General features: G+C 39.0%; 1 protein-coding gene across 2 annotated transcripts in view; it reads right to left on the bottom strand.

Moving 5' to 3' along the window:
* Window positions 1-1,493: 1,493 nt before the first annotated feature.
* The window catches only part of LOC139161326 (ABC-type organic anion transporter ABCA8-like), a 72,076-nt gene continuing 47,372 nt past the window's right edge, over window positions 1,494-26,197 (bottom strand). For both annotated transcript variants that reach the window (XM_070740308.1, XM_070740306.1), the window contains exons 25-39: window positions 25,345-25,458; window positions 24,520-24,645; window positions 23,126-23,197; window positions 22,135-22,226; window positions 20,463-20,586; window positions 19,020-19,152; window positions 15,575-15,666; window positions 13,742-13,908; window positions 13,396-13,471; window positions 11,775-11,869; window positions 10,103-10,222; window positions 9,033-9,173; window positions 4,939-5,018; window positions 4,535-4,590; window positions 1,494-3,868 (exon numbers count right to left, since the gene is read on the bottom strand). In XM_070740308.1, coding sequence (XP_070596409.1) covers window positions 3,791-3,868; window positions 4,535-4,590; window positions 4,939-5,018; window positions 9,033-9,173; window positions 10,103-10,222; window positions 11,775-11,869; window positions 13,396-13,471; window positions 13,742-13,908; window positions 15,575-15,666; window positions 19,020-19,152; window positions 20,463-20,586; window positions 22,135-22,226; window positions 23,126-23,197; window positions 24,520-24,645; window positions 25,345-25,458 — 1,566 coding nt within the window. In that variant the 3' untranslated portion in view covers window positions 1,494-3,790. The remainder of the gene's footprint in view (window positions 3,869-4,534; window positions 4,591-4,938; window positions 5,019-9,032; window positions 9,174-10,102; window positions 10,223-11,774; window positions 11,870-13,395; window positions 13,472-13,741; window positions 13,909-15,574; window positions 15,667-19,019; window positions 19,153-20,462; window positions 20,587-22,134; window positions 22,227-23,125; window positions 23,198-24,519; window positions 24,646-25,344; window positions 25,459-26,197) is intronic.

Consider the following 26,197-nt stretch of genomic DNA (forward strand, 5'->3'; position numbering starts at 1 on the left):
CATGTATAGGATTAACCTAATCCATGGTAAGAAGTGAGGCTTCTGAGTGTAAATTATAGGGCCTACAATGTCCAGGTTTCAAATGTCATTATGTTTATGTCTGAGAGAATTATGGAATTAAACTGTAAATCCCATATCACTTGAAATGTGAGTCATTTCAACCAATGCACTTCAGTTCAAACACAGAGAAGGAGTGGTACCCGCAGGTGGACTTCCATTGATATGATCATCTCTAGTCTGGGCTTCCAGCAAATGAGGCAAGATGACAATGATATCTATTTGCAAAATGAGGAGAAGAGATTATTAAAAAGCTTAGTTGAGGGAATTCTTGACTACAGTATCTTTTCTTGGAAGTAGAAAAATAAACTGATTTTTAAAAAAACAAAACATTTTTAAACATGGAAGAAATTTTGCACAATCCTCCAAACATATATAAACATGCACTTCACACCAGTAATGCCCCCAGAAGAAGTGTATTAATGAATAATTACTCTGCTAATTTTCTGATCTGGGAAGAGCAACCTCTGAGTAATATTTTGCTATCATTTATGTCCTCCTTTTACTATGATGTTGAATCTGAATTCAAATATTCTTGCCCCTTTGAACTAAAAACAGAAATAGTAATAAGCACTACAACTGGCATATCACAGTTACAACAATCTCTCTCAAATCTTCCCTTACTCACATCTGTCAACATTAATCTGAGTAATTATTACCTAAGGTTCCTTGCATTTGCTATCATGCATTTCTAATGGACAGATAATCTCAGGAACTCTTGAACTGCAGTTGGGAATTTGGCAGCCTGAATTCATCTAATCACCAAGTTGCCTTCTTTAAAAAGTCTGAATGCAGACTTTAAGCTCTGATGATGCATCCAACAACAATATTTGGATTAGGAACCAAGTTGGCATATAAATCAAACACGTGAAATATAGTAGTTAAATGGATAGATTAACATAAAATATGATACAACAGGATAAGAGCTAATGTAAAGTATTTATGAGGATAACAATTTTATGACTGTATTTTTTACTAAATATAAATTTTCTAAGGCAATTCTTCTAATTCAAGGGCAAGAAAATTAAAGCGCAGTTTGAAATGAATGGTACATAAATTATGTTTAAAGAAACAATCCTGAAGTACTTCAATAACATACATGGTAGCTATTAAACAAGTTATTTTCCATATAATGTTCAGTAATGATACATCACTAAGAGTTCAATATTATTATAAACTTGCCATCCAATAAAACCTTTCATGATTATCTGTATTTAAGTCTTTATGATCTAATAGGGAAAGAGTAAATTTGGCTGTAAATTTCTCTCTCAACAAAAATATCACCCATCTTGTATTGGGAGCATATTAAAGGTATGTATGCAATATATTTGATGGAGGACTAGAAACAACTTTCACCAGCAACATGGCTGAATTTGCTCTCAAATAATGCAGATAGGAGACCAAAGTGAGCTATAGGGCTTTGATTTCAAAATATATAGAATAGAACTTAATTGAATTTTATTGGCCAAGTATGATTGAATGCACAATGAATTTGTCTTGGTGCACATGCCGTCAATGTACATAAAAGAAAAGATAAGTTCATCAAGAATCATAAGGTACTGTACACTTAATGATAGTCCAGGTACAAATAAGCAATCCAATCATATTAGGAACCAGTCAATATAAATTATAAGGATACAAGCAAAAATGTTACAGTCATACAGTCATGATGAGATTAATAGTAGTGCTTGATATGTAGAAAGGGGAGTCATGGGTTTTTTTGTGCTTAGTAGTGTTGTGGTTCCGTCTGAGGCCCCTCAGGGAACGGCTGATCTTCTGTCGGTTTCCAGCTCAGAGGGGGAGGATGAGGAACAGGAGGGGCAGGCAGACGAGGAGGAGGAATCCCAGGCTGAGGAGGAGGGAGGACAGCCAGAGTCCCCCCCAGCAAGCAGCCTGGATTCCTTAGAGGAAAATGCACAAGCCATAATTGATCTGCGACAGAGAAGAGCTACACAGCGAAGGGACCAATTGGCTAGGTACTTTCAGCACTAAAGAGGCAACAGCTGGGTTTGGGTGTGGTGCTCTCTGGAAAGGCTAAAAGGCAGACCCACCCTTCCTGGCTTGTGGAGTATTATCTTTGGGAGTCCTGGGACCTGGCTGTGAACTTTGGCGTCTTGGAATCCTGGTTTGTGCCTTTGACTACTGAAACCTTGGGGTGGGTGTGCCAGCAAGAAGCTTGCTGTATTGTCTGGACATCAAGACTCTGCTGTAAAGTCTTATAGCCTGTCTGTTGGGAAGAACATGTTTTCCTCTGTGTTTATTTTGTAAGCTATAAAGTACTTTTGCTTTTACCAGAGTGTCTGGCTGTTTTTTCCAGTTGGTGTTGAGGTCTGGGGGAACCCAGACAGAACAAGTAGGAATGAAAAATTAAATCCTTTTAACATTTTATATTGCTCTCTTTGTTTTTGGTATTTTTAGATATCTCTATCCCCATAAAAATTACAACCACATGTAAAACAATTGGAATAATACCCTCTCTCTAAACTGTACTAAAATATTGAGCATAGCTATTTAGTTGCTTGAGTTACTGTGTTTCTTGTATAAATGCAGTCATTTTTTACATGAATATTGTCTCTTTTAATTACCAAATTTGTGTGTGCTTAGTACTTTGAAAACTGTAACTTTGTCTTCTGGTAATTTATCAACAGACTGTTCTCCTTACAAAGAGCTAAAGCACATAGTATCTTCTACCCAGTCAGTGCTAATATATATATTATAATATGTGTGTGTGTGTGTGTGTGTGTGTGTGTGTGTGTGTGTGTGTGTGTGACAAAACTGCTTTAAGTCAGTAATGCTCTATTTTGATAATTCCTAATATAAAATATAGAAATTAGGCAAAGTCTATGTAAATATGCAGCCTTCCTTAAGTCCTCCCTTCCATAGGATGGGGAAGAAAATTGTCCCTATTATTACTTGTAATCTGAAGCGAAACATCCACTTCCAGCTGTTTAGTCAATTGAGATCTTTTCAGATTTTTTCCAAGATATGTCACAGAGAATGGAATCAAAGGCTGGTTTTAAATCTATAAAGGCAACATAAAATAATCCCTTAGATAGAACAGTATATTTTTTGCCTGCCAAATTAATTGTTTAACAATGGCACATGGGGATTTCTCTTATTAAAAAGCCTGCTCATCTCATTTCACAAGAAGCAGATTAGCAAACAATATGTGATTATATATGTACAACAGTTAATTGGATCAGCTATATTACTATTTCTTAAAATGGGAGATGAGGTTGGCAGCAATATTTAGAGTATGGAATATAGAGCATATATCTAGAGTATGGCTGTTTATATATCCACCCAATAAACACTGGGCATACATTGAATTGTTATCTGAATTAAAAATATTAACACATTGTGAGAAAAATATACCATCTATACATGTTTGTGTGCTAGGCTATAAATAATACATATATTAAATATATATATTTCCATTTCCAGTTTTTCTCATGAAAAACAAAATAGTGCAGAAACTTTCATTTTGCCTCTCGTGAAATTTTCAGAAATGCTATATCTCTAGACACGATCAAGATGAGGGTTAATCTAACAGACAACTAGACATATTGTACTTGTTAAACATACAGAAGACTATAGAATATCTTTTATCCATCGGATGTCCAGACGCAACATTCCCTAGAGTGTTTTTACGTATTTGTCCTTCATTTTTGCTGGATGAAGAAACTGGTGTTCCCCTTGGTTGTTGATTAGTCTTTCAACTATCTTGTTGGTGCTACAGTTCTCTCCATTCAAAAGTTGGGGCCAATTCAAAATAATCTCTCTCATGTTCTTTACACAGTTCCAGGAATACCTGAACAATGCAATAAATCAATAACTATAAAGGAATTGTACATACACTACATTAGCTTTATAAACTGCTAGCATTGATTCTAGTTTCTATCTAGGTACATTCAGGGGTGGACTGCTGCCCAGACCGGGGGGGGGGGACCCGGGATGCAGTGGGGTAGCAAAAATAGAGCTCCACTCCTGAGCACCCAATTTGCACTGAAAGATGTTGAAAGAAAATGCAGGGCATCCTGCATAAGCCACAGCCATAGTGTGGTAGTAAAAGTTTTGGTAGCCCTTCACTGGGTACATCTGAGAATATAAAATTATTGCATAATGGATTATAGCATTTTATGGCTGTGTTTAGCTTGGAGTGGAAACACAAATGTAAATTTATCTATGCAAAGTTAAAGCATTAAAATATTTTGTTTTCCCCCCAGCATGCATCTGATGTTTTTTTTGCTAAAAAGGTACCATAGGTCTTAAGATCTTCCCTTAACCTAGAGAAGGCTGCTAGTTTAAAATACTTTTTGAGTAGCTACTTTTCCCCTTGGCCTTTTAAAAATTTAAAATAAGTCTCACAAGTATTTCAGTCATCTCCTGCTCCCAAATAGTCAAAATATCCTATAGACCAGCCTTTTTTATTCTAGTATGTTCTACAAATATATTATTTGACTATCTCAACCATTACCTGTTCCAAAGTGTTCAAAGAAAAGCTGTACTCTTCAAGGCTGAAGCGTTGTTTAGCTGTGTAAATAAAATAGAGAATCAGTTATAGCTGGTTGATTTACCCCTAACCCGAGTGATAATTTGCTTTCCATCCTCTTTGCATAATTACTTTTTCTATCCAACATATATCTCTTTACTCAGTGTGATAGCATCTAGACAGATTTTTAGGAGTTAACTAAGTGCCTTATCCAAAGTATGCTTTTGACAAGGAAAATTACTCTTTTTGATTACCCTTTTTTGGAAACTCACACTGAAGACTGTTCATTATGGGTAGTTGAAATTGACAGCCAAAAAATTTGCCCCTGACCTAACTGCCAGGCAGTCTGCAGGCCCTCACAAATTGCTGCAACATTTATTCCAACCTACCATCTTCTAGCATGGAAAAGGCTCTAGAGAGAGGCAGGGCATCTTCCATTGGGATCTTATAGGCCAACAAAGTGGATATCCTAAGAACAAGGGAAACCAAGCATTATTTGTTTGTTTGTTTGTTTGTTTGTTTGTTTGTCCGTTGGTTGCTTCATTCATTCATTCAATTTTCTATGCCGCCCTTCTCCTTAGACTCAGGGGGGCTTATAATATGTTAGCAATAGCGCTTTTTAATGGAGCCAGCATATCGCCTCCACAATCCGGGTCCTCATTTTACCCACCTGAGGCTGAGAAGGCTGAGTCAACCTTGAGCCAGTGTTGAGATTTGAACCGCTGACGTGCAGATCTAGCAGTCAGCTTTAGTGGCCTGCAGTACTGCACTCTACCAACTGCACCATCTCAGCTCATTTAGTTATTAACTCATTAGTTATTAAATTAACACAAAATGCTAACAGAGAGTAACCAAGGCAACTTGTATAGAATAAGAAAAGTTGGCATAGAAGGGAATATAAGGAATAAATCCATACAATATTTTGGGGGCACAGTTATGACTGTTTATTTGGGAAAATATCTGCATACAAGATACACATGACATCCCTTTGTAACTGTCACGGCCCCGTCAGAGTGGGGTCTGAGGCAGAGGAGGCGTGGGAACCTGGGCCTACAGCGGGAGATAGTGCAGTCTCTATGGCCCATGAGGAATGAGCAGAGGATGAAAAGAAGGCAGTCCTGGATCCCTTGGGTTTTGGAAGAGTAGGCAGGGAGGAAGAGAGGGTGAAGGCTGACCAAGGAAGAGGGGAGGAGATGGAAAGGGCAGGCAGCAGAGCAGAGGAATGGCAGAGCTCCAGAGATGATTTATTATTATTATTATTATTATTATTATTATTATTATTATTATTTATTAGATTTGTATGCCGCCCCTCTCCGTAGACTCGGGGTGGCTCACAACACAATAAAAACAGTTTCTGACAAATCTAATAATTTACAATTTAAAATTTAAAACAGTTAAAAAACCACATTTTTAAGCAGACATACCTACAAACATACCATACATAAATTATATAGGCCCAGGGGAGATATCTCAGTTCCCCCATGCCTGACGACAAAGGTGGGTTTTAAGGAGTTTGCGAAAGGCAAGGAGGGTAGGGGCAGTTCTAATCTCTGGGGGCGGGATTCCGCTGATGCAATCAAGGCAGCATGATACGCGCATCTTGCCGCCTTGAGCGCCACTTTGTAAGTCTTAATAAAAGCTCTTACAAGTGTTCGATCAGATTCAGACTTACTCTTCCTCCATCGCTTCTCTAGACGTCTCTTCTGGTGTTTCAACTCCCGGAGCTCCTTGTTGAACCATGGAGCTCTACGGGGTCTAGCGCCACGGAGAGGTCGCAAAGGCGCAATCCGGTCAAGATTGGAGCCAGGAAATCAAGCCGTAGTAGGAAATGCTCCTACCATGACAAAGGCAATGCTTCTAAGCCCCTTAGTCTCAGACCATTTCTCAATTGCTCAGAGAGGAATACCACGGAGAGGTCGCAAAGGCGCAATCCGATCAAGAGCCTCCGCTGCAGCCTTGTTCCAGGCCTCCGCAAGAGACTCCGCCGAATTGTGGATGAGTGCATCTGGAATAACCCCAAGTGCTGTCTGAAAGCCCTCTGGGTCCATCAGGCGTCTAGGGCGGAACAACTTAATCGGTTCCGCCTCCCTGCGGGGTAGGATTGGAGCCAGGAAATCAAGCCGTAGTAGAAAATGACAAAGGCAATGCTTCTAAGCCCCTTAGTCTCAGACCATTTCTCAATTGCTCAGAGAGGAATACCATGTCGGGTGCGTGCCCTCCCTCGTGAGTTGGACCCTGTACTACTTGAGTCAGGTCCATGGCTGTCATGGTGGCCATGAACTCCTGTGCCAGTCCAGAGGCTTCACCGAGTGATGGCAGGTTGAAGTCCCCCAAGACAATAAGTCCGGGGAACTCCACCGCCAACCCGGCTACCTCCTCGAGCAGCACAGGCAGGGCTTTTGACGTGCAGCTGGGAGGCAGGTACGTGAGAAACAAGCCCACCTGAACCCCTAAGTCCAACTTCATCAAGAGAGACTTGCAACCCGCAATCTCTAGAGCAATGAGTCTACGTAGGCAAAGGCTCTCCCTGGCTATAATAGCCACTCCTCCCCCCCTTCCCTGGGGTCGAGGTTGATGCCATATCTGAAACCCAGCTGGGCAAATTTCAGAGAGAGGAACTCCTCCCTCTGGGCCCAGCCCGGTTTCAGTAATACATGCCAGGTCGGCCTCCCCATCCAGGATCAAATCCTGGATGAGGAGAGCTTTATTTACCACCGACCTGGCATTGAGCAGCAGCAACCTGAGCCCAGGGCCAGAATTACACTCATCACCAGTGCCCAAGATTGAGCTCACGGAGACAGAACAAGGGATCGTTATTAAGCAATGATCCCTCGTTCCCCTGGAACGGCTAACTCCGTGGCCCCCGCCATATCTGCCTCTCCCCAGCAACACCGGGATATTCCGACCCTCTTCCACCCCAGAGATAGATGCCCCCTCCCCTCCTGCCTCTCCAGCGTCAGGTAGGCCAATTATATCAGTCATATGATTTCCATTCATCTCATCCATGCAATATTCCCCCCCAGCCCATCTATCCCATCCATCCCAGTCATTCATTCCATATATGTTCCCAAACTCACCCCAATTATTCATTAATTAACCCCCCCAATAATTTAATTAAAATATAGATTGAATTGATTATTAAAACACAAAATTAAAAAAAACATAAATAACTAAAAACTCTATATAAAATCTTATTAATAATTAATATAAACATCAAATTAGCTTAAAACTAGAATACCAAATTACACTAAATTATTCTTAAGGTCTTAAAAGAATAACATTATCAAAAATTAATAAATTTATAAAGTGCAGGATTATAAAGTGCTGAAAATATAGGAGAGTTGAATTTAAGGAGATGCTGTAAGGAAAGGCTTTTGCCAGGAACAAATGTTGGGTTTTTTAAATTGCATTCTCCAGGCTTTGATTCTGACCTTTTTGCCTTGCTCTTGAGGAGTGCTTTTGCCTTGCTTTGAGACTGCTTCGCCCTGCTTTGGGAACTGATTTTGTTTTGCCTGAGCCATGAAGTCTTTGCCTTTGAAGCTGCCTTTGTTTTAGGTGAATGGGTAGCTAGGCCTTTGTTTTATGCCTGGACGTTTGTTTGTGGACTTGCCAGGTAATCTAGGGGCTGTTGTTTGGGAGACTGAGGGTGGAGTGGCTAGGGGTAGGTTTATTTATTTATTTATTTATTACTTAGATTTCTATGCCGCCCCTCTCCGAAGACTCGGGGCGGCTACTGGTATGCCCCGGAGCTCTGTTCTGGTAGCAGCCCATGAATTGCGCAATGTGCACATGATGACTCCGGTGCAGTCTTCACTGGTCCGTCGTGTGGCGCCATCTTTTTATAAAAATTGTTCACTTTATTTTGCTTCCTGTGCATGCATGGAAGAGAAATCTCACAAGGGGACAAATGTGCATGTGTGATTTCAGCAATTCTTTACTTCCTGTGCATGCATAGAAGCAAAATCACATGTTTGGATTGAATGAGTACATCATTGTGATGGTAATTGCAACCCACCTCTGGTGGAGCCTTACTGGTTGGCGGAGGGCCATTTTGTTAAACCACTCCCAAGAGAAATAGAGAACTCTCTGGAGGTATGCCTAACCGTGACCACCTGGGTCATAACAGTGCCCAGGTAAATGAGTTTTCCACAATATTAAAACTTCCTATTTAATGTGAGTTTGACAGAAAGGAACATTTACACTTCCATTTACTTAAAACTCTCCTAATATATAGTAGTTGATAGTAATTTCAGGAAACAGCTTCATGTGAGAGTCTAAATTCAGCTTAGAAAATGCACACTAAAGCCAAATAAATCAGGCTGAATTGGCTCCTTAATCAAAGGCAATAGATGAAAGCAATATTCAGCTGGTTAATTTGACAGATCCCAAAAGCAAAAAAAAGTTTAAAAAAAGTCATAATATAGAATGTACTAATTAATAAGGAAGAATTAAAACATTTTTAAAATTTGTGCAGAGATGTTACCTTTCTTGACGTGCTGCTTGTGGGAAAATCTTTAGAATCTCAGTATTCACAAGTTCTCCTTGTTCTACTCCCTTTACTTTTATTTGCAACAAGTAATTTTTCCCAAATTTGCTTTTCAAATACTGAATTGAACCAAGGCACCTGCAGAAAGAAAGGATTATCATATACCGTTCAGACGTAGATAGTTCTGGCTTAACAGCAGGCATTGGGACTGGAATTTCTATTGCTAAGAAATATGGTTGTAAAGCATGATGCCATCTGACCTTATTGCTTAGTACAGCAATTTCTATACTCCCTGTTGCCATTGTTAAGCAACAATTATGGGTTGTGTTCAGCAATTAGCTCTTTCCCACTTCTTCCTGACTTCCAACAAGCAGATCATGGGCAACTAAATGGCTGCTGCCAGGGTTGGGGTGTGACACTGATGGTATTTGTGAATCCTATTTTGAAATGTAGTTTATTTCCACTAGTATTTCATGGAGCTGCCCTTTTCCATGCATTCAAATGAAGTCATTGGATCTTGTGGGCTATCCCAATTCCAATCAATCATGAATTTTGCCCATATGGGAAGTGGCTTTACTTAAGTAATTATTATTCAAGGTGAAGGCATACTTTGGCCCAGTTTGGGCACTTGTTCATGTGGAAGTTCTTTGCCCATAACAAAAAAACCCACTAGAGCACCTGCTATCTGTATCAAACATGCATAGGACATCTGTTACCATTGCCCATATATGATTTTGCTCTATGTGATGTGGTATTTGTGTAATATCTATGATATCTTCTCTAGTCTATTGTGGAATCATCCGAACTCCCATGAAACTCATTCAGTTTTAGCATTTGTCTTTGTGTCCTCACAATCCACTTGGAAATAGAAAATTGCTACTTAAGCAATTGCTACTAGAAAACATATTGATATCACCAACGGAAGAAAACAAGCTTCCTTGAATTAAAAACAAGAACTATCATTTACTTCATTCACTTTGCTTCATGCAATTCTCTATTTGGGTTTTATCTATACTTTCTCTATTTAGATAGTCTGTTACATAGGTGTAACATTTAAAGAAACCCACCTGAGTTGTCCAGACACCATGATAGCTACTCGATCACACAACACCTCTACTTCCTCCATGTGGTGAGTTGTCAAAATGACTCCTTCCTCCTTCTCCTGCAGCATAGTGTGAATTGCTCTCCTGTTGACAACAAATGGCTGAGGAAATTTAACTTGGATTTTCTTTAGGTTGAGTGATTTTTTAAAAGAACATTGCAACTCCACCTCCTCTTCGGGTTTCATGATCAGATCAGAAAACATGGTAGTCATTAATTGTAATAATGGAGTTGGGGAGAGATACTTTTAACCATGTTTTGCATATAAATATGATGTCATATTTGGCAGTTTTTAGTAAGGTAAGGAGCTCAGGTATTTTGTTAGTAATGCTTCTTGAGTTTATTAGTTTACATTTAATGTTAGGAGTGGTTGATGATGAGGAAGTAAGGGGTGTGCATCCCTAGTCTTGGTTGATTGGGAGTTGGCCTTGCTTGGAGGTGGGTAGGTAGGTGGGTAGGTAGTTTTAGTCTTCTACTAAAATATCTCTGGAAATTTTCTAGAGTGTTTATGTCTGAAATGCAGTGTGGGTTCCAGACAGATGAGCTGTATTAAAGGATTGGTCTGGTGAAAGTTTTGTATGCTCTGATTAGTAGTGTGAGATTACCAGAGCAAAAGCTAAGTAGGATTAGGTTAACAACTCTTGAAGCCTTGTTGGTGGTCTTGTTGCAGTGGGGTTTCACACTTACTGTAGGTTATTTGATATGAGTATTCCAAGGTATTTTATTGTCTATAAGGTCTTGTTTATTCAGCTTGTATTTGGTGTTCTGATTATTTTTGCCAATGTGTAGGACAGAGCATTTTTTTGGTTGAGATTTGGAGCTGCCAGATGTTTGACCATTCAGACGCAAAGTCAAGGTCTTTCTGGAGGGTTATCGACGGTGTCGAAAAGTTTTACATTGTTGGTGAAGAGAATGCAGTTGCTTCTAATATGATTGCAAAGGTCATTTATATAGAATATGAAGAGGGTAGGTCCAAGTACACTGCCTTGGGCACACCGCTCTTAACCAGAACAGGATTAGACATGGCCCTCCCTATTTTGACAACTTGTTGTCTGTTTGATAGGAACACAGTTATCCAACTAAGGAGGAATCCTAAGATGCCATAGGATTTGAGTTTTAGAAGTAGTTTGTCATGAACCACTGAGTCAAAGGCTTTACAGAAGTCAATGTAAATTGCATCTATTAATTTGCCCTGATTGAGATATGTAGTCCACATGTTTTCACAGTAAAGGAGGTTAGGAACATAATATTTTCTAACAGGGGCTGAGGTACACCTGGCAAACTGGCAACCCATAGGCTGGATGCATCAGGTGTAGCCACACCCACCTCAGCTCTGCAAATGTTAAAAATATCATGATACGTCACAATACATTGTGTGAGATGGTCGAGTTTAATACCCATGTTCTAGAGGTATGAATGGGAAGTATTTTCTCTTGCAATATTTTTAGATGCTTTCTCTGTATTCAGGTGTAAGAAGTAATGTTTAGTCATAGGATATAGATATTATTTGTAGAAAATCTCACCATCCTACACAATAGAATTAAAAGAAAAAGGAAGTAGAGAAATGGGGAGAATGGATATTTGTCTTTTTTATGAGTGCAATTTCTATTCTAAAGAGTAAATCCCTGAGTCACTTACCACACCTGGCGCTTCCCTTTTGGATCCAGGCCTGTGGTTGGTTCATCCAAAAGCATCAGAGTGGGATTACCCAACATGCTCAGAGCAAAGCAGAGCTAAAATGTAGAAAAGGAATGTTATCTTAGAAATCACAATATTTCATGCAAACACAAAACAGAAATGTGAAGACATAATTTTAAAAAGGTATTTATGAAATGCTCTATAACCATACGTTTTTGAATGTGTAAAGCTCCATGGGAATTAGGGGTGGGTTCTTCCCAGTTTGGACCAGATCAACTGAAATGCTAACGACCCATTGGTGATGTGGCGATGGCATCATGGATCTGGTTCAGTCAGTGCTGGTCCATGGGCACCACCATCTTTTTTCATGATTTTTTGGATGAATTTTTCTGTTTTATGATGGTTTTCCCTCTTCAGCAGCTTGAAAAAGAGCCCTCTCACCTGTCCCTGGGTTAATACTTAACTTTATTCCTTCACCTAAAGCACAGATGATCAATTCCTCAGCTGTGTTTCGGCTGATTCCAGCTATTGAGCATGCGTGGAAGTCAAATTGGATGACGGAATATGCACACATGTGAACAGAGCATGCGTGTGCGCGCAAAATACTGCAATGCGAACCAACAAGTTAAGTAGGAACCCATCCTTGATAGGAATATGTTAGAAAAAAAGACTGCTAATATGTTCAGTAGACTTCAATCAACCAACCAGAAAATGTCAAAAGATCTTGTTAGTTTTACATGAAATCATCGTGGACCAGGATGAATAAAGTTTTTATCAATAATGAATGCAGATACCTTACGTTGAAAACACATAATCAGCACCAAGAAATTAAAAATGTTAATTATGTCTCAGCACTCTATTAAATCATAATATTAACATTCATCATCTTTCACAGTTTGTTCTGGACACCTGAAATCACCTTGACAAAACAAAATAATGAAATATGTCACATTTCCTGCCATGTTTAATTTGGGATTACACTAATATTCTGATGCTCCTACAGAAATATACCAAAGTTTGAAATATTTTACAGCGTGCATGAATCAAGTTAAACATTAACATATAAGAATGGATTTTTGAGCATACTAGAGGATAATTTCCCAATCAATAATTTTTAATTGCATAGTATGCACAACAGAACATGTGTTAAGCAAAGTCAATGTTTAATATGTCAGTATTGTTTGACTGGATGGTCTGCAGTCCAACAGCTCATCTCATTATTCCCACTGTCCAACAGATTAAAAAGTGTAATATTTCCAAGCAAAATATAAGGCAATTGTGTCATAAAAGGTTTGGTGCTTAAGAAAGACTGAATCCAGGTTTCCAGGTTCATGGAATGCGGGTTCCAAGCATGGCTGTCCATGCCATTAGTGCCACCCTACTGTATTAGGCATTCTCTCTTTGCTACCATCTTATTGAAATTTGCTTTCAAACAGCACCAACATAGCCTGGACTTTTTCACACTCAAAAAGAGATCACACAATGCAAAATATCAAGCAGTAGAATGGCCGAGAGAAATAAGGGGGAAATAACAATGAACAGCAACTCAATTGTTTTTGATGCTGCTACCAAATGTTTAGAATTTGTCCTTAGTACCAGAATAACAAAATGTTGAACTTACTTTTCTGGTTAATCCAGCTCCTAAAGTCTTTATTGTCTTCTTTAAATGCCCTCGGAATTCTAGAGCTTGAGATATTCTAAAAACAAAACGGAGTTTACAATGTTTGATATATTCTCCAATGATAAACATATTAAGAAAATAAAAGACATTCCATTATAATATTGGATCATATGTGAAATTTTAATTGTGATGTTCAATAACCAAAACAGAATAATCAAAACTAAAAATAACCACTTAATAACTTATAACAATTAATATATTTCAGTTTTGAATGTACAACTGACTTCTATTAATAACAAATCTGGTGGCAGGGATCTAATTATTAAACAGGATTCTTTGTCCATACCGATTAATGGCCATAATAGCATCATCTTTCCTGATCCCTTTTACAGCTGCAAAAATCTCCAAATGTTCTTTCATGGTCAGGTTGGACCAGAGTGCATTCTCCTGAGGGCAGTAGCCAAGAGCCATATTTTCCCCTGCCACAGCTCCATCAGCTCCTTTAATCTGCACCTGTTCCAAATAGATAACATATGTATCTCATTTGTTTTTGTTCAATGTGAGAATATATTTTGAAATATCAGTGAGGTGACAAAGAATACACATGAAATGCAAGTATTCTATACCAAAATAGTGCACTCAGAACCAAGTTCAGGAAAGATGAAGAGGCATAGCATGCCATAGGGCTACACTTAATCTCAAACTGCAGCTATTAACCAGAGAAAAAGATATGATGAACAACATATGAAACTTCAAAAGATTTTTTTAAATTAAAGAATTAAGTTTAATATTTTAATACTTTAACATAGCTTTCTAATGTACTAGTTTAATATTATTTCATTTTCTTTATTCTCCTAAATTAAATAGGTTTTACAATAAATAGGAGGAAGAGCAAGACATTCTCAAGCTTTACTTTTTGTTCTTTCCAATTCAATGATATAGAAAATATGAAATGGCTTCTGGTCTTGGCCACCCATTGATCTTTTTTCATAAGGAAAGGAGGGAGGGAGGGAGGCAGGGAGGAAACAAAGAAAGCAACATTTCAAATAGAAAAACCTCCAAGTGGGTGAGTGAATTGGGCAACAACTTTGTTTTTGTTTTGAATTGCCTTCATTTTAAAAACCAGAGAGATTGAACAGATTATCAATTTGCTCTATGAATTAATTTCAAATCTTGAAATTTTTGGAATACAGTAGTCCCTCGCTATACTGCGCTTCACCTACTGTGGCTTCACTTCATTGCAGGTTTCTGAGGAAGCCGATCGGCAGATTTAAACAGCCCGCCGAACTCGATCGGCAAGTTTTTTTTTAAAAAAAAAATCTAAAATTGTAAATACTGTATTTAAATAATGTAAAATCTAAAATAAATACTGTGTGGGAAGGATTTATAAACACTTAAAACAATGAAAACTTACCAAACAATTACAATATAAATACTTAAATAAGTACTATCAGTCGATAAATTCCCCATCACGGATTTCACCTATCGCGACCAGGTCTGGAACGTAACACCAGTGATAGGTGAGGGACTACTGTATATATATTTTTTAAGATTTAAAAAAAGGCTTTATTTAAACAACTGAATGTTGCCATCTGCTCCATTCTTAGCCACATACACCATCCTTCCTCTTGATCAGAGAGAAATATGTCAGGGTATTTCATGAGCTGGAATAGGCATAGCAACAAGTCAGCCAATGGGAGATATTTGGTGACTGAGACACAAGTTTTGTTGTCTGAGCCATGCCAGACGTCTTGGAGCCTGGACGTGGCTTAGCTGTTCTGTATACAAGGAGCATGTGGGTGCTTGTATTAGCTAATACATCTTCTTCCATATTGCAAGAGTTGCATGGGTATTGTATACATGCATCATGTTTTATATTATTGTATATAAAGTAGTTTCTTCTATATAATGAATCTTGCTGAATTATTTGTTTGTGTACTGGCTGGATCACTGACAAGTCTGACAAAATATATGATGCCTACCTACTCCTCTCCCCTATATAGGCATATTCACATACAAAGATATCACATCAGGGGAAATCAAAAACAAAATACAGACACAATACATTACTTTGTTACACAGAAAAAAACCCTCCAGATGCTATGACATCAGCTGGAAGAATTATAGAAGCTATTATCTGCAAGTTATTTCTTGTTAAAATGATTAAAATTACATTTACCTGCCCTGCACTTGGGTCTGTTTCTCCTGTTATCAGGTTAATTGTTGTACTTTTACCAGCTCCATTGGGTCCCAGAAGCCCTAAAACTTCTCCTACGAAATAAAATATTTCCATTAAAATAGAGCCAAGTTAACTTATTATTATTATTTATTATTATTTATTAGATTTGTATGCCGCCCCTCTCCGAAGACTTGGAGCGGCTTACAACAACAATACATAGTACAAATCTAATGGTTAAAAAAGGACAGTTTAAAACCCTTATTATAAAAACAGTCATGCATTCCAAACAAACCATACATAAAATGAAATGGCCCAGGGGAATCAATTTCCCCATGCCTGACGGCAGAGATGGGTTTTTAGGAGTTTGCGAAAGGCAAGGAGGGTGGGGGCAGTTCTGATCTCCGGAGGGAGTTGGTTCCAGAGGGTTGGGGCTGCCACAGAGAAGGCTCTTCCCCTGGGCCCCGCCAGATGACATTGTTTCATCGACGGGACCCGGAGAAGACCAACTCTGTGGGACCTAATTGGTCGCTGGGATTCGTGCGGCAGAAGGCAGTCCTGGAAATATTCTGGTCCGATGCCATGAAGGGCTTTATAGGTCATAACCAACACTTTGAATTGTGACCGGAAACTGATCGGCAACCAATGCAGACTGCAGAGTGTTGGTGTAACATGGGCATACCTAGGGAAGCCCATGAGTGCTCTCGCAGCTGCATTCTGCATGATCTGAAGTTTCTGAACACTCTTCAAAGGTAGCCCCATGTAGAGAGCATTACAGTAGTTGAACCTCGAGGTGATGAGGGCATGAGTGACTATGAGCAGTGACTCCTGGTCCAGGTAGGTTCGCAACTGGCACACCAGGCAAACCTGGGAAAACACCCCCTTGCCATAGCTGGAGGATGGTTCTCTAATGTAAGCTGTGGATCGAGGAGGACACCCAAGTTGAGGACCCTCCCTGAGGGGGTCAATAATTCCCCCCCAGGGTAATGGATGGAGAGATGGAATTGTCCTTGGGAGGCAAAACCCACAGCCACTCTGTTTTATCAGGGTTGAGTTTGAGTCTGTTGACACCCATCCAGATCCTAACAGCCTCCAGGCACTGGCACATCACTTCAACTGCTTCCTTGACTGGACATGGGGTGGAGATGTACAGCTGGTTATCATCAGCGTACTGACGATACCTCAGCCCATGCCCTTGGAGGATCTCACCCAGCGGTTTCATGTAGATATTAAATAGCAGGGGGGAGATGACCAACTCCTGAGGCAACCCACAAGGGAGAGACCTAGAGGTCGACCTCTGACCTCCCACTAACACAGACTGCGACCGATCAGAGAGGTAGGACGAGAACCACTGAAGGGCAGTACCTCCCACTGCCAGCCCCTCCAGCCGGTGCAGAAGGATACCATGGTTGATGGTATCGAAAGCCGCTGAGAGGTCAAGAAGCACCAGGACAAAGGATAAACCCCTTTCCCGGGCCTGCCAGAGATTATCCATCAATGCAACCAAAGCAGTTTCCATGCTGTAGCCAGGCCTGAAACCCGACTGTTCAGGGCCTAGATAATCGGCTTCTTCCAAGGACCGCTGGAGCTGGAGAGCCACCACCTTCTTAACAACCTTTCCCATAAAGGGAAGGTTGGAGACTGGACGATAGTTGTTGAGAATGGCTGGGTCCAGGGAAAGCTTCTTGAGGAGGGGGCGCAGAAGCGCCCCCTTATAAGGAACTGGAACAAACCCCCTCCCCAAGGAAGCATTGACAATCTCCTGGACCCAGCTCCATGTCACCTCCCTGCTGGCCGAGACCAGCCAGGAGGGACATGGATCCAGTAAGCAGGTGATGGAACTCACAGCTCCAATGGCCTTGTCCACTTCATCAGGTGTCACCAGATCAAACTCTTCCCAAAACTGTTAAGGAATGAATTAATAAGAACTCAATAGAAACTCATAAGAATACCAACTGATTTATTACACTATCAATTTAATGAGTATTGGAGTAACATTTTGAGTTGTATTCAAAATATCAATCAATAAAATCTCAAGGCAAAGAGATACAGTACTCATATGTTACTGGAAAAGAACTGTTCAAGAATGAATTTGTTCTCTTCTGGTGGTTGTAGCCTCCCACCGCATTCCCAACTTGCACAATTCATTCAACTTCCTGTTGTAAAGATTGAGGAAAAACATCCAGGAGGCGGAAAGAAAAAGAAAATTCCATTGCTTCTTGAGGTTTGACATACATACCACATGGATGTACCTCTTTAACAAAACAGCCTTGCTTCCACTTACATGCACACTAGTATATTATAAGAGAGAAAATGAAAGATATTCTATATTTGCCTTGGTTATTTTTATTTTATTTTAAGTTATTCACTTTAATATATCAGATAGATATGATAAATCAGTTAGGATATTTGAGAAGGTAATAGCAAAAAGCTCAGAGTCTCACCATCCCAGCTCCATTCTAAAATAGATAAAAATATGTATATGTTGCTGTTGGATTGGATTGAAACCTCGATAGAAGGCTTAGAAATGAAAATTTCATGGAGTACTTATTTCCTTATTTTTCTTTTTGGAGTACTTATTACAGTTCTTACAGTACTTACTTATTACAATGACTTACAACATTCATTTAGTAACTGTTCAAAGTTATAATTGCACTGAAAAAAGTGACCTATCTTGCCATAGTTAGTAAGTGAATCGCTGCAGTTGTTAAGTTTTTTTTCACACTGATCACTGTTACAGCATCCCCATGGTCATGTGATCAAAACTTGAATGTTTGGCACTTGGATCGTATTTATGATGATTACTACTCCCCAGAGTCATGTGATCACCTTTGGCAAAAAAGCAAAGTCAAAGGGGAAGCCAGATTCACTTTACAACCATGATACTAACTTAACAACTGCAGCGATTCACTTACTAACTATGGCAAGAAAGGTAATAAATTGGGTCAAAACTTATTTAACTGTTTTGTTTAGTAACAGAAATTTTGGGCTGAATTGTGGTGGTAAGTTGAGGATGAACTATATTCTATTACTTAAGTTTGCATTAAAAATAAGTAAAAAACTTTCTTCTTTCCAATGAATTTTATGGATGGGCATTAACTATCTTCATACACTGAAGCAAGAGAAAACCATACTAGATACAAGATCCAGCCTTATTGTCTACTGTGTGCTATATTCACAGAATATACTCTGGTGCTGTATTGTTTGACCTTAATCGGATAACAGTTTAACTGAATTCTGTGGTTCAATAATAGAATCTGATGGGAAATATGTCACATTTAATCTACCCTTACAGATCATTTGCTTGGTGGAATTCTGAGCATTACTGTCCCTAATTTGACATTGGTGTTTCAAACCCCACAATTCTTCTCCCAATGTTTGCTGAGCAATGACTATACTAGATTTATAACAGAGACTGAGTTAAGAATGCTGTTCATTCCAATCAAACCTTTTTTAACACAAAATGAGACGTTTCTGGTAGCCACTTTTTTTTCTTCCTTCTTCTTCTTGAAGCAAGAAGAGGAACAAGCCTTCCCATGTTTGTATTCCTTGCGCAAGTCATGGACAATGATCACTGGTTTCTAAGTAGAGAAAATATATTGGTTACACTATATACACACAGCCATTTTGCAGTCATAGTTGTTCTACATATGAGGCCATCTCTTTTGGTAAATAATAATAATAATAATAATAATAATAATAATAATAATAATAATAACAATAATAACAATAATAACAATAATAATAATAATTTATTGGATTTGTATGCCGCCCCTCTCAGTAGACTCGGGGCGACTAACAACAATGATAAAAACAGCATGTGACAATCCAATAATAAAACAACTAAAAACCCTTATTATAAAACCAAACATACACACAGACATACCATGCATAACTTATAATGGCCTAGGGGGAAGGAATATCTCAACTCCCCCATGCCTGGCGGTATAAATGAGTCTTGAGTAGTTTACGAAATCACAAGTAGAAGTTTTAAAAGGTTAATCAGCTGTGACAATCAGCTGTGCTATGTGATCGTGGGAAACTTTTTTTTTGCTTTTAAAAAGAATTTTAAATACTGGTTCCGAGAACCAGAAGTATTTGTTACTAATAGTTTGGGGGAACCTATAGCATCTCACCTCTGAGAATATGCCATTGTAGCCAGGGGTAAAATACTCCTGGTTTGGGTGTGCCTGCCAGTCGTCGGAGAGCTGATCGCGATACTGTCCAGATACCACCATTTGGGTTCTTTTAACCTCTGCGCATGTACAAAGCATTCTGTCCATGCGCAAAGCAAAGCATGTGCAAAGCAAAGAAGCCAAATGGCAGTGTCATCGCGACTGGCTCTCCGATAACCTGCAGGCACACCTGAACTGGGAACATTTCACCCCTGATTGTAGTTGAACTTATATCTACCTGGATCTGATTTCCAGTGTGTCCAGACAGAGCTTTCCCATTGTCTGCTTACCACATTATTATCTATCTTTTATCTATATCTTTGGCCTCCACCAGCATGTGTCCATTTTAAGAATTGGAATCTTTCATCATCAAACACCAGCACAAATCAAAAGCATCTCTTTGGGGAAAATTCAGCTTATACCCATACCCTTCTCAGTGCCTAGTCCTGCCTATCCAGATGACCCAAAACATAGGACATAGTAATTTCTTTCCAAATACAATCTGAGCATTTTTGAACTCTTGTGTTTTCTTATTTCAATAGTGCCTCAATAGCCTTAAGATAAATATACTGTATATTTGCAGTGTAAAAGGTTTTAGGTAAGATGCTATGCAGGTTTGTGCATTTAGTTATATTTCATGAGTAAATCAAATATGTTCTTAGAACAAGTTATACATTTTGTTTCAAAATAAGAAAAGCCCAATAGTTATGCTATACCTCTTCTTCATTGACAGAAGCCAGTGCACTATGAGCTCTGGTCCTTTCATCTAGGACATCTCTGTCATCTGCTTGACTGAGCTCTTCGGGATTCTGATGGGTTCTTTTTCTTTGTGGAGAAATCCTAGGGGGCAAAGATATAGCAAGTGATTTAATCTCAAAGAATAAAGGGTAATTTAAATTAGGAAGGCTCTGATATGGTCAACTGACTAATCAATAAAGTATACTATTACTATCACAATTTGGAAGGTTGCGGAAGGTTCAGAGCTTTTGAGATTAAATGAGAAAAATCCCTCAACAAAAATGATCATGGGAAAGACCTTAGAAAGGGAACAAACCTGACACATTAGGCGATTTCTGGCACCTGTGTCTGCAAGAAATTGAGGACATTTTGTCACCTACTTCTTCCCAGATTATAACTGGCCTTCCACCCACCTCTCCCCACAGACAGAATCACATTTTGTGGGCCTTTTGGCTTTCTCCCTCATTGAGCTGCCATAAATGACTACTTGATAGTGGCAACAAGTTGGCATTTATTGTCCTAGAAGGTGTTCCACCAACCAGGATGGATCTACTACAGGTAGTCTTCAATTTACAAGCACAATTGAGCCCAAAATTTATGTTGCTAAGTAAGAAATTTTTAATTGAGTTTTGCCCCATCATACAACTTTTCTTGCCACATTTCTTAAGCGAATCACTGCATTTGTTAAATTAGTAACATGGTTGTTAAGTAAATCTGACTTCCCCATTGACTTTGCTTGTCAGAAGGTTGCAAAAGTGGATCATATGACCAGGAGGGGCTTACTCTTCACCCCGCTCCCGGAACGCGATCGGCGACCAGCATTTCAGCATGAGATTTGACTTCTGCACATATGCTAGAAGCCAAATCTTGTCTGAAGACGCATGTGAGAGCACGGTTTTGGTGATTTTTGCAGATATTTATGCTTCCACGCATGTACGGAAGCAAAAAACCCCACTGGAAATGGGTGAAATTTCACACACAAGAGTGTCCTTGTGTGAGATTTCATTTCCAGAGCATGCACAGAAGCCAAATCTCACACAGGCACACAAGAGCACACATCAGGGGTACAGAGATGCATGCGCAATTCCATTTACTCTAATAGATCGCCAATCCCGCCCGTACTGCGTGCAACCTGCAACTCCACATGACCCCAGGACACCGCAACTGTCATAAATGTGAGTCAGTTGTCAGGCATCCAAATGTAAATCACATGGCCATGGGGATGCTGCAACAATCATAAGAATGAAAAATTGTCATAATTCATTTGTTTTCAGTGTTGTTGTAACTTCAAATGGTCACTAAGCGAACTGTTGTAAGTCAAAGACTACCTATAGTAAATTGTACCTTTTGATTTTGTTTCCATTGCTTTCTTTATGAGGCACACAACACTTAGGAGAGATAGTTGATATAAGGAAATAGAAGTAACCAGTAGCAAGATGGATGGACTCAATGATAGTAGAAATGGCTGCAGCATTAGAAAGCATGAAGGACAAGGTTAGGAAAGACTGTCATGAAGAAAATCTATGTGGCCACTAAGAGTTGACTCCAGCTTGATGGCATGCAATCAACTTTATTATTAATATAATTGCTTTCATCCAACTAATGAACATATCCATAACACACTGCATGCCTATTACAATATATACAAACCTAAAAATGGGATCTCTTTTCATAACTGTCTGGTCATATTTCATCACAAGATAACGTAGTAAAAATATGAGGATTATACAATGCAAGTAGGGCTAAATACAAGCAAAAATAGAAAATTACAATCATATATCCAGCAGTGTGGTTATACAGATTATACAGAACAATGTTCTGACTGGTTCAGCAGGAATCAGAATAATCTTCAATTCACATTATGTTTCTGTTCAATCCAAATTGTGATTCTCTCCACCAGAGTCATAAATTACATTACGACAGAGACGGTAGGCATGCTGGTGCGCTTATGCACACCCCTGAAAGACCACTTAGGAATGGGTGAGGTCGACAGTAGACAGTCTAAGGGTAACGTTTTGAGGAAGTTGGGGAGGAAACCACAAAGTCAAAGTATTCCAGGCATTGACGATTCTGTTACTGAAGTGATATTTTCTGCAATCAAGTTCGGCAGTTTACCACAAATTTGTATCCATTATGTGCTCAGTATTGTAGCGATTGAAGCGGAAGTATTTATTGACAGGTAGGACATTGTGGCAGATAATTTTACGTACTACGCTTAGGTTGGATCAAAGATGGTGAAATTCCAAATTGTCTAAGCCCAAAATTTCAAGTCTGTTAGTATAATGTATTTTGTGGTGTCACTTAAAAGGTGGGCAGTGTACTGTATACTATTAATGTCTGCCTTTGTTTTGGCAATGGCCATATACTGAAGTCTAGGCCAAAACTCTTCCCCTCCATCTCACATTAATGCTATACAAGTGGGTGGGTGTCTTTTGAGGGAATTCACAGGTGGAATTTTATGGTTTGTAGCAAGCCCCTCACCTCGCTCTCATAGTGAATATTATTATTTTCCTAATGCCTCAGGAGGGCTAAAGAAATAATGCAAAATCTATTCCCAATAACAAAAACCATTCCATTGAAGATCTGTGTATATATACAAACATGGGCCCTGGTACTATAAATAAATACATTCAGTTCTCACCATGAAAGTAGATATAAAGAGATGTGTCTCATTTGAAACATGATGGTTATCAAAGTGACGGCCTTCCAGCAGCTATTTAAAAAGCCGAAGGAATAAAAAAGGACAGTTATTATCTGTATTTCTATTTCATCCAAGAAAGGGCAGACTGCCGGAGCAAATTCCAAATTCTAAATCCTTGTGCTTCTCCCCTCCTCCTTCTGGCCTGGCCTGAGGGAAAATATATTGTGTCCCTCAGACCGAGTCAAGATTTGGAAAAGGACAAGCATCAAGAAGCCCAGCTGGGAATAAATAAGAGGAAAAAGTGGTGGCGGTGGGGAGCTAAGACATTTTGTCCAAACAGAAATAGAAAAGAACTTTAGAAAAAATAAGAGAGAGAGAGAGAGGTGAGAGAGAGAATGAATTCTGGAGAAAAAATGTATAGCTTTATAGTCAGTGACCACAGGGATATAGGTGAAAACAAAAAGTAAAAGGGCATAGGTGAAAACAGCTTAATAGAAAATGACTACAATATGAAGGTGAAAACAAAAATAGAGAGGTCAGGAATAAACAAACATTATAGAAATAAAGAATGGAATGATAGAAACATATGGTAAAATTGGACTTCAAAGAATATAGTATAGTTTAAGTGCCCATAAAATAATAGTTAAAATAGAACGTAGTTTGGGAACTATAGAATCCGTTTTTAAAATAGATGAAGCTGTTAATAATTTAGGATTCTTTTGTGAGGGAAGTGGAGAGGTAGCTTTGTTTTGTAAAGCCAGTTTCCTCCAGCCATTGAACAGATCCAAAAATTCAACCAACCTTCCAGTATTATGTGTCTATGGAGTCTGAATGAATCTGGTTATTATTAGTTCAAAGAAGAACCTGTGGGGGATTGATATTTTGGGGATTGATAAAACTTTAGCAGAACTCAGAACTAAGTCTGGGACTTGAGATATTTGGTCAGATAGGGTGCAAATCTCCCATCTCTTTTATACTAAGATTGACCCATTCTTTTGGGCTTTCGAGCCCATTCTCTACATAGACTTAAGCAAATGGGATTATGACTGGAGTTGACACCCATTTAAACTTGAGGTTGGCTTACAACATTGCTTTGTCTAACTGTCCACTGCCCTGCATCCAATGAGGCAAAAGGAACCAACTGAAACAGAGCTCCCAAAAAGAAAGAAAGAAAAATGTTTTTTCTAGAATTCACTTTGAAGGAAAAAAAAAAATTTAGTTTTGGGAAGAGACAGTCCTTCTCTTGAGAAATTGTTGGAGAAGTTCTGCTTCCTGTGAAAAATTCAGAGAACTTTTTTTTACCGGATTATTGTATTTCCTATACAAACTGAGTGGATGAAAAGCTGTTTATTCTCAGGTCTAATTTTCATAAGAGGCTATGATATTGCACTTACAATTGTAAAATATATTATAAAAGCTGTAACTGGAAACATAGGAAGAAAAAAACTTAAGAGGTGTCTTATGTAGTCCTCTGAAATTGACCTTGTCATCATATATACTGTGGAGAAAAACAGCATGACCTAAAATGAAAGGAAAATATTTTAATACTTTTTCACAAATGAAGTCACTTTACCAAATTTTCTTTTCTATAACCTCTGCCTTGACTTGACACATTATATGGTGATTTCAATTAAACTACCCTAGCTTTTCCATTTCATCATTGCTATCCATGAGTCAACGACTAATTTTCTTCTAGTGTTTCCCTTTTTTTTTTCTTCTATAAGTTACAGAATCTTCCAAGACTGATTATGCTTTTTCTGCCCTCTTGCTTATACCCCAAGGAAACAGACTGGAGTCAGCCTGAGTCTCTTCTTAATACTATCTCTCTTCCTAGAACTTGTTTGCTCCAAGGCTATTTCTCTGCCTGTCTATAACCATCATACACCAAACAGCAAAAATTCTGTTCCACAAAACCAATCTGTCTCCCTTGGAAACAGTGATTGCAGCTACATGCCTGGTACATAGCAGTAAGTGGCAACAGAATGGTGCAATAGTTAGCCTTCTTTTAAAGCCCCAATGCAGACCATACAAGTCCACTTTTGAAAGACCGATTCCACCTTCTACTTGATTCTCCCAACTGGAGCCTTTCTGGCCAGCAGTGTGGCCATACAATCTTGCAGGCCACATAGTTGTCAACCAAGAATACATCAAGCTGCCTCCAACCATCCCCTTGCTAAGAAGCGGCCCCTGGCATATGGATACATTGGGCATATACTTACTAAAATAGAGGTGATCGACCAAAAACTGGCAGTATGCTTTTTTTTGCGAAATATGAAGGCGATGATGTATAGGAATAAAACAATCGACATGCTGTAACCAATGAAAAATGCCACCTGCGCAGAAGAAAGCTTTGTATTAACAATTGGCTAATGTCTTACCAAAAAAAGCAAAAAAAAATATTTCATTTTAATAGCTCATAGTGATGTTTTTTTAATTCTCTTCAATCATTTATTTATGGGATTTATCTGCCACCCAACTCCAATTGGACTCTGGGCGGATCATGTTTGAGTCTTGCCTGGACAAGTCCCTACAGTATTCTTGGCAAGGTTTTTCAGAAGTGCTTTTCCTTCTTAGAGTTGAGAGAAAGTGACGGACGCAAGGTCATCTAACTGGTTTTTGCCTAAAACAGTACTAGAACTCAGAATCTCCCAATTTCCAGCCTGGTATCGTAAACACTATACCAAACTGTCTTTTTTACAATACAGTGGTATCTCGACATACGAGTCTAATTCGTTCCAGACCCGAGCTCGTATGTCGATCAACTCGCATCTCGAACGAATGCCTTTAGACTTTGTTTTTCGCGCGGAGGTAACTTGAAGCAAGGAATTCTTGCGCCACCTAGTGGAAGCTCGACTTGTATCCCAAATTTGAGCTCGGGTGTCGAACAGAAATTTTGCTCGCGTCTCGGCTCGTAACTTGGAATACTCGCATGTGGAGCAGCTCGTATCTAGAGGTACTACTATGATTTCATACAATGCTTTAAGTATAAGGAACTTGTTTACCAAGCTGACATAGCAAGTATTTTGGTTGAGTGAAAGTAATTCATTGTAAAACAATTAGTAGCTATTTATA

This window comes from Erythrolamprus reginae, chromosome 2 (assembly GCF_031021105.1).
Source record: "Erythrolamprus reginae isolate rEryReg1 chromosome 2, rEryReg1.hap1, whole genome shotgun sequence".
In the NCBI taxonomy this organism is placed as follows: Eukaryota; Metazoa; Chordata; class Lepidosauria; order Squamata; family Dipsadidae; genus Erythrolamprus; species Erythrolamprus reginae.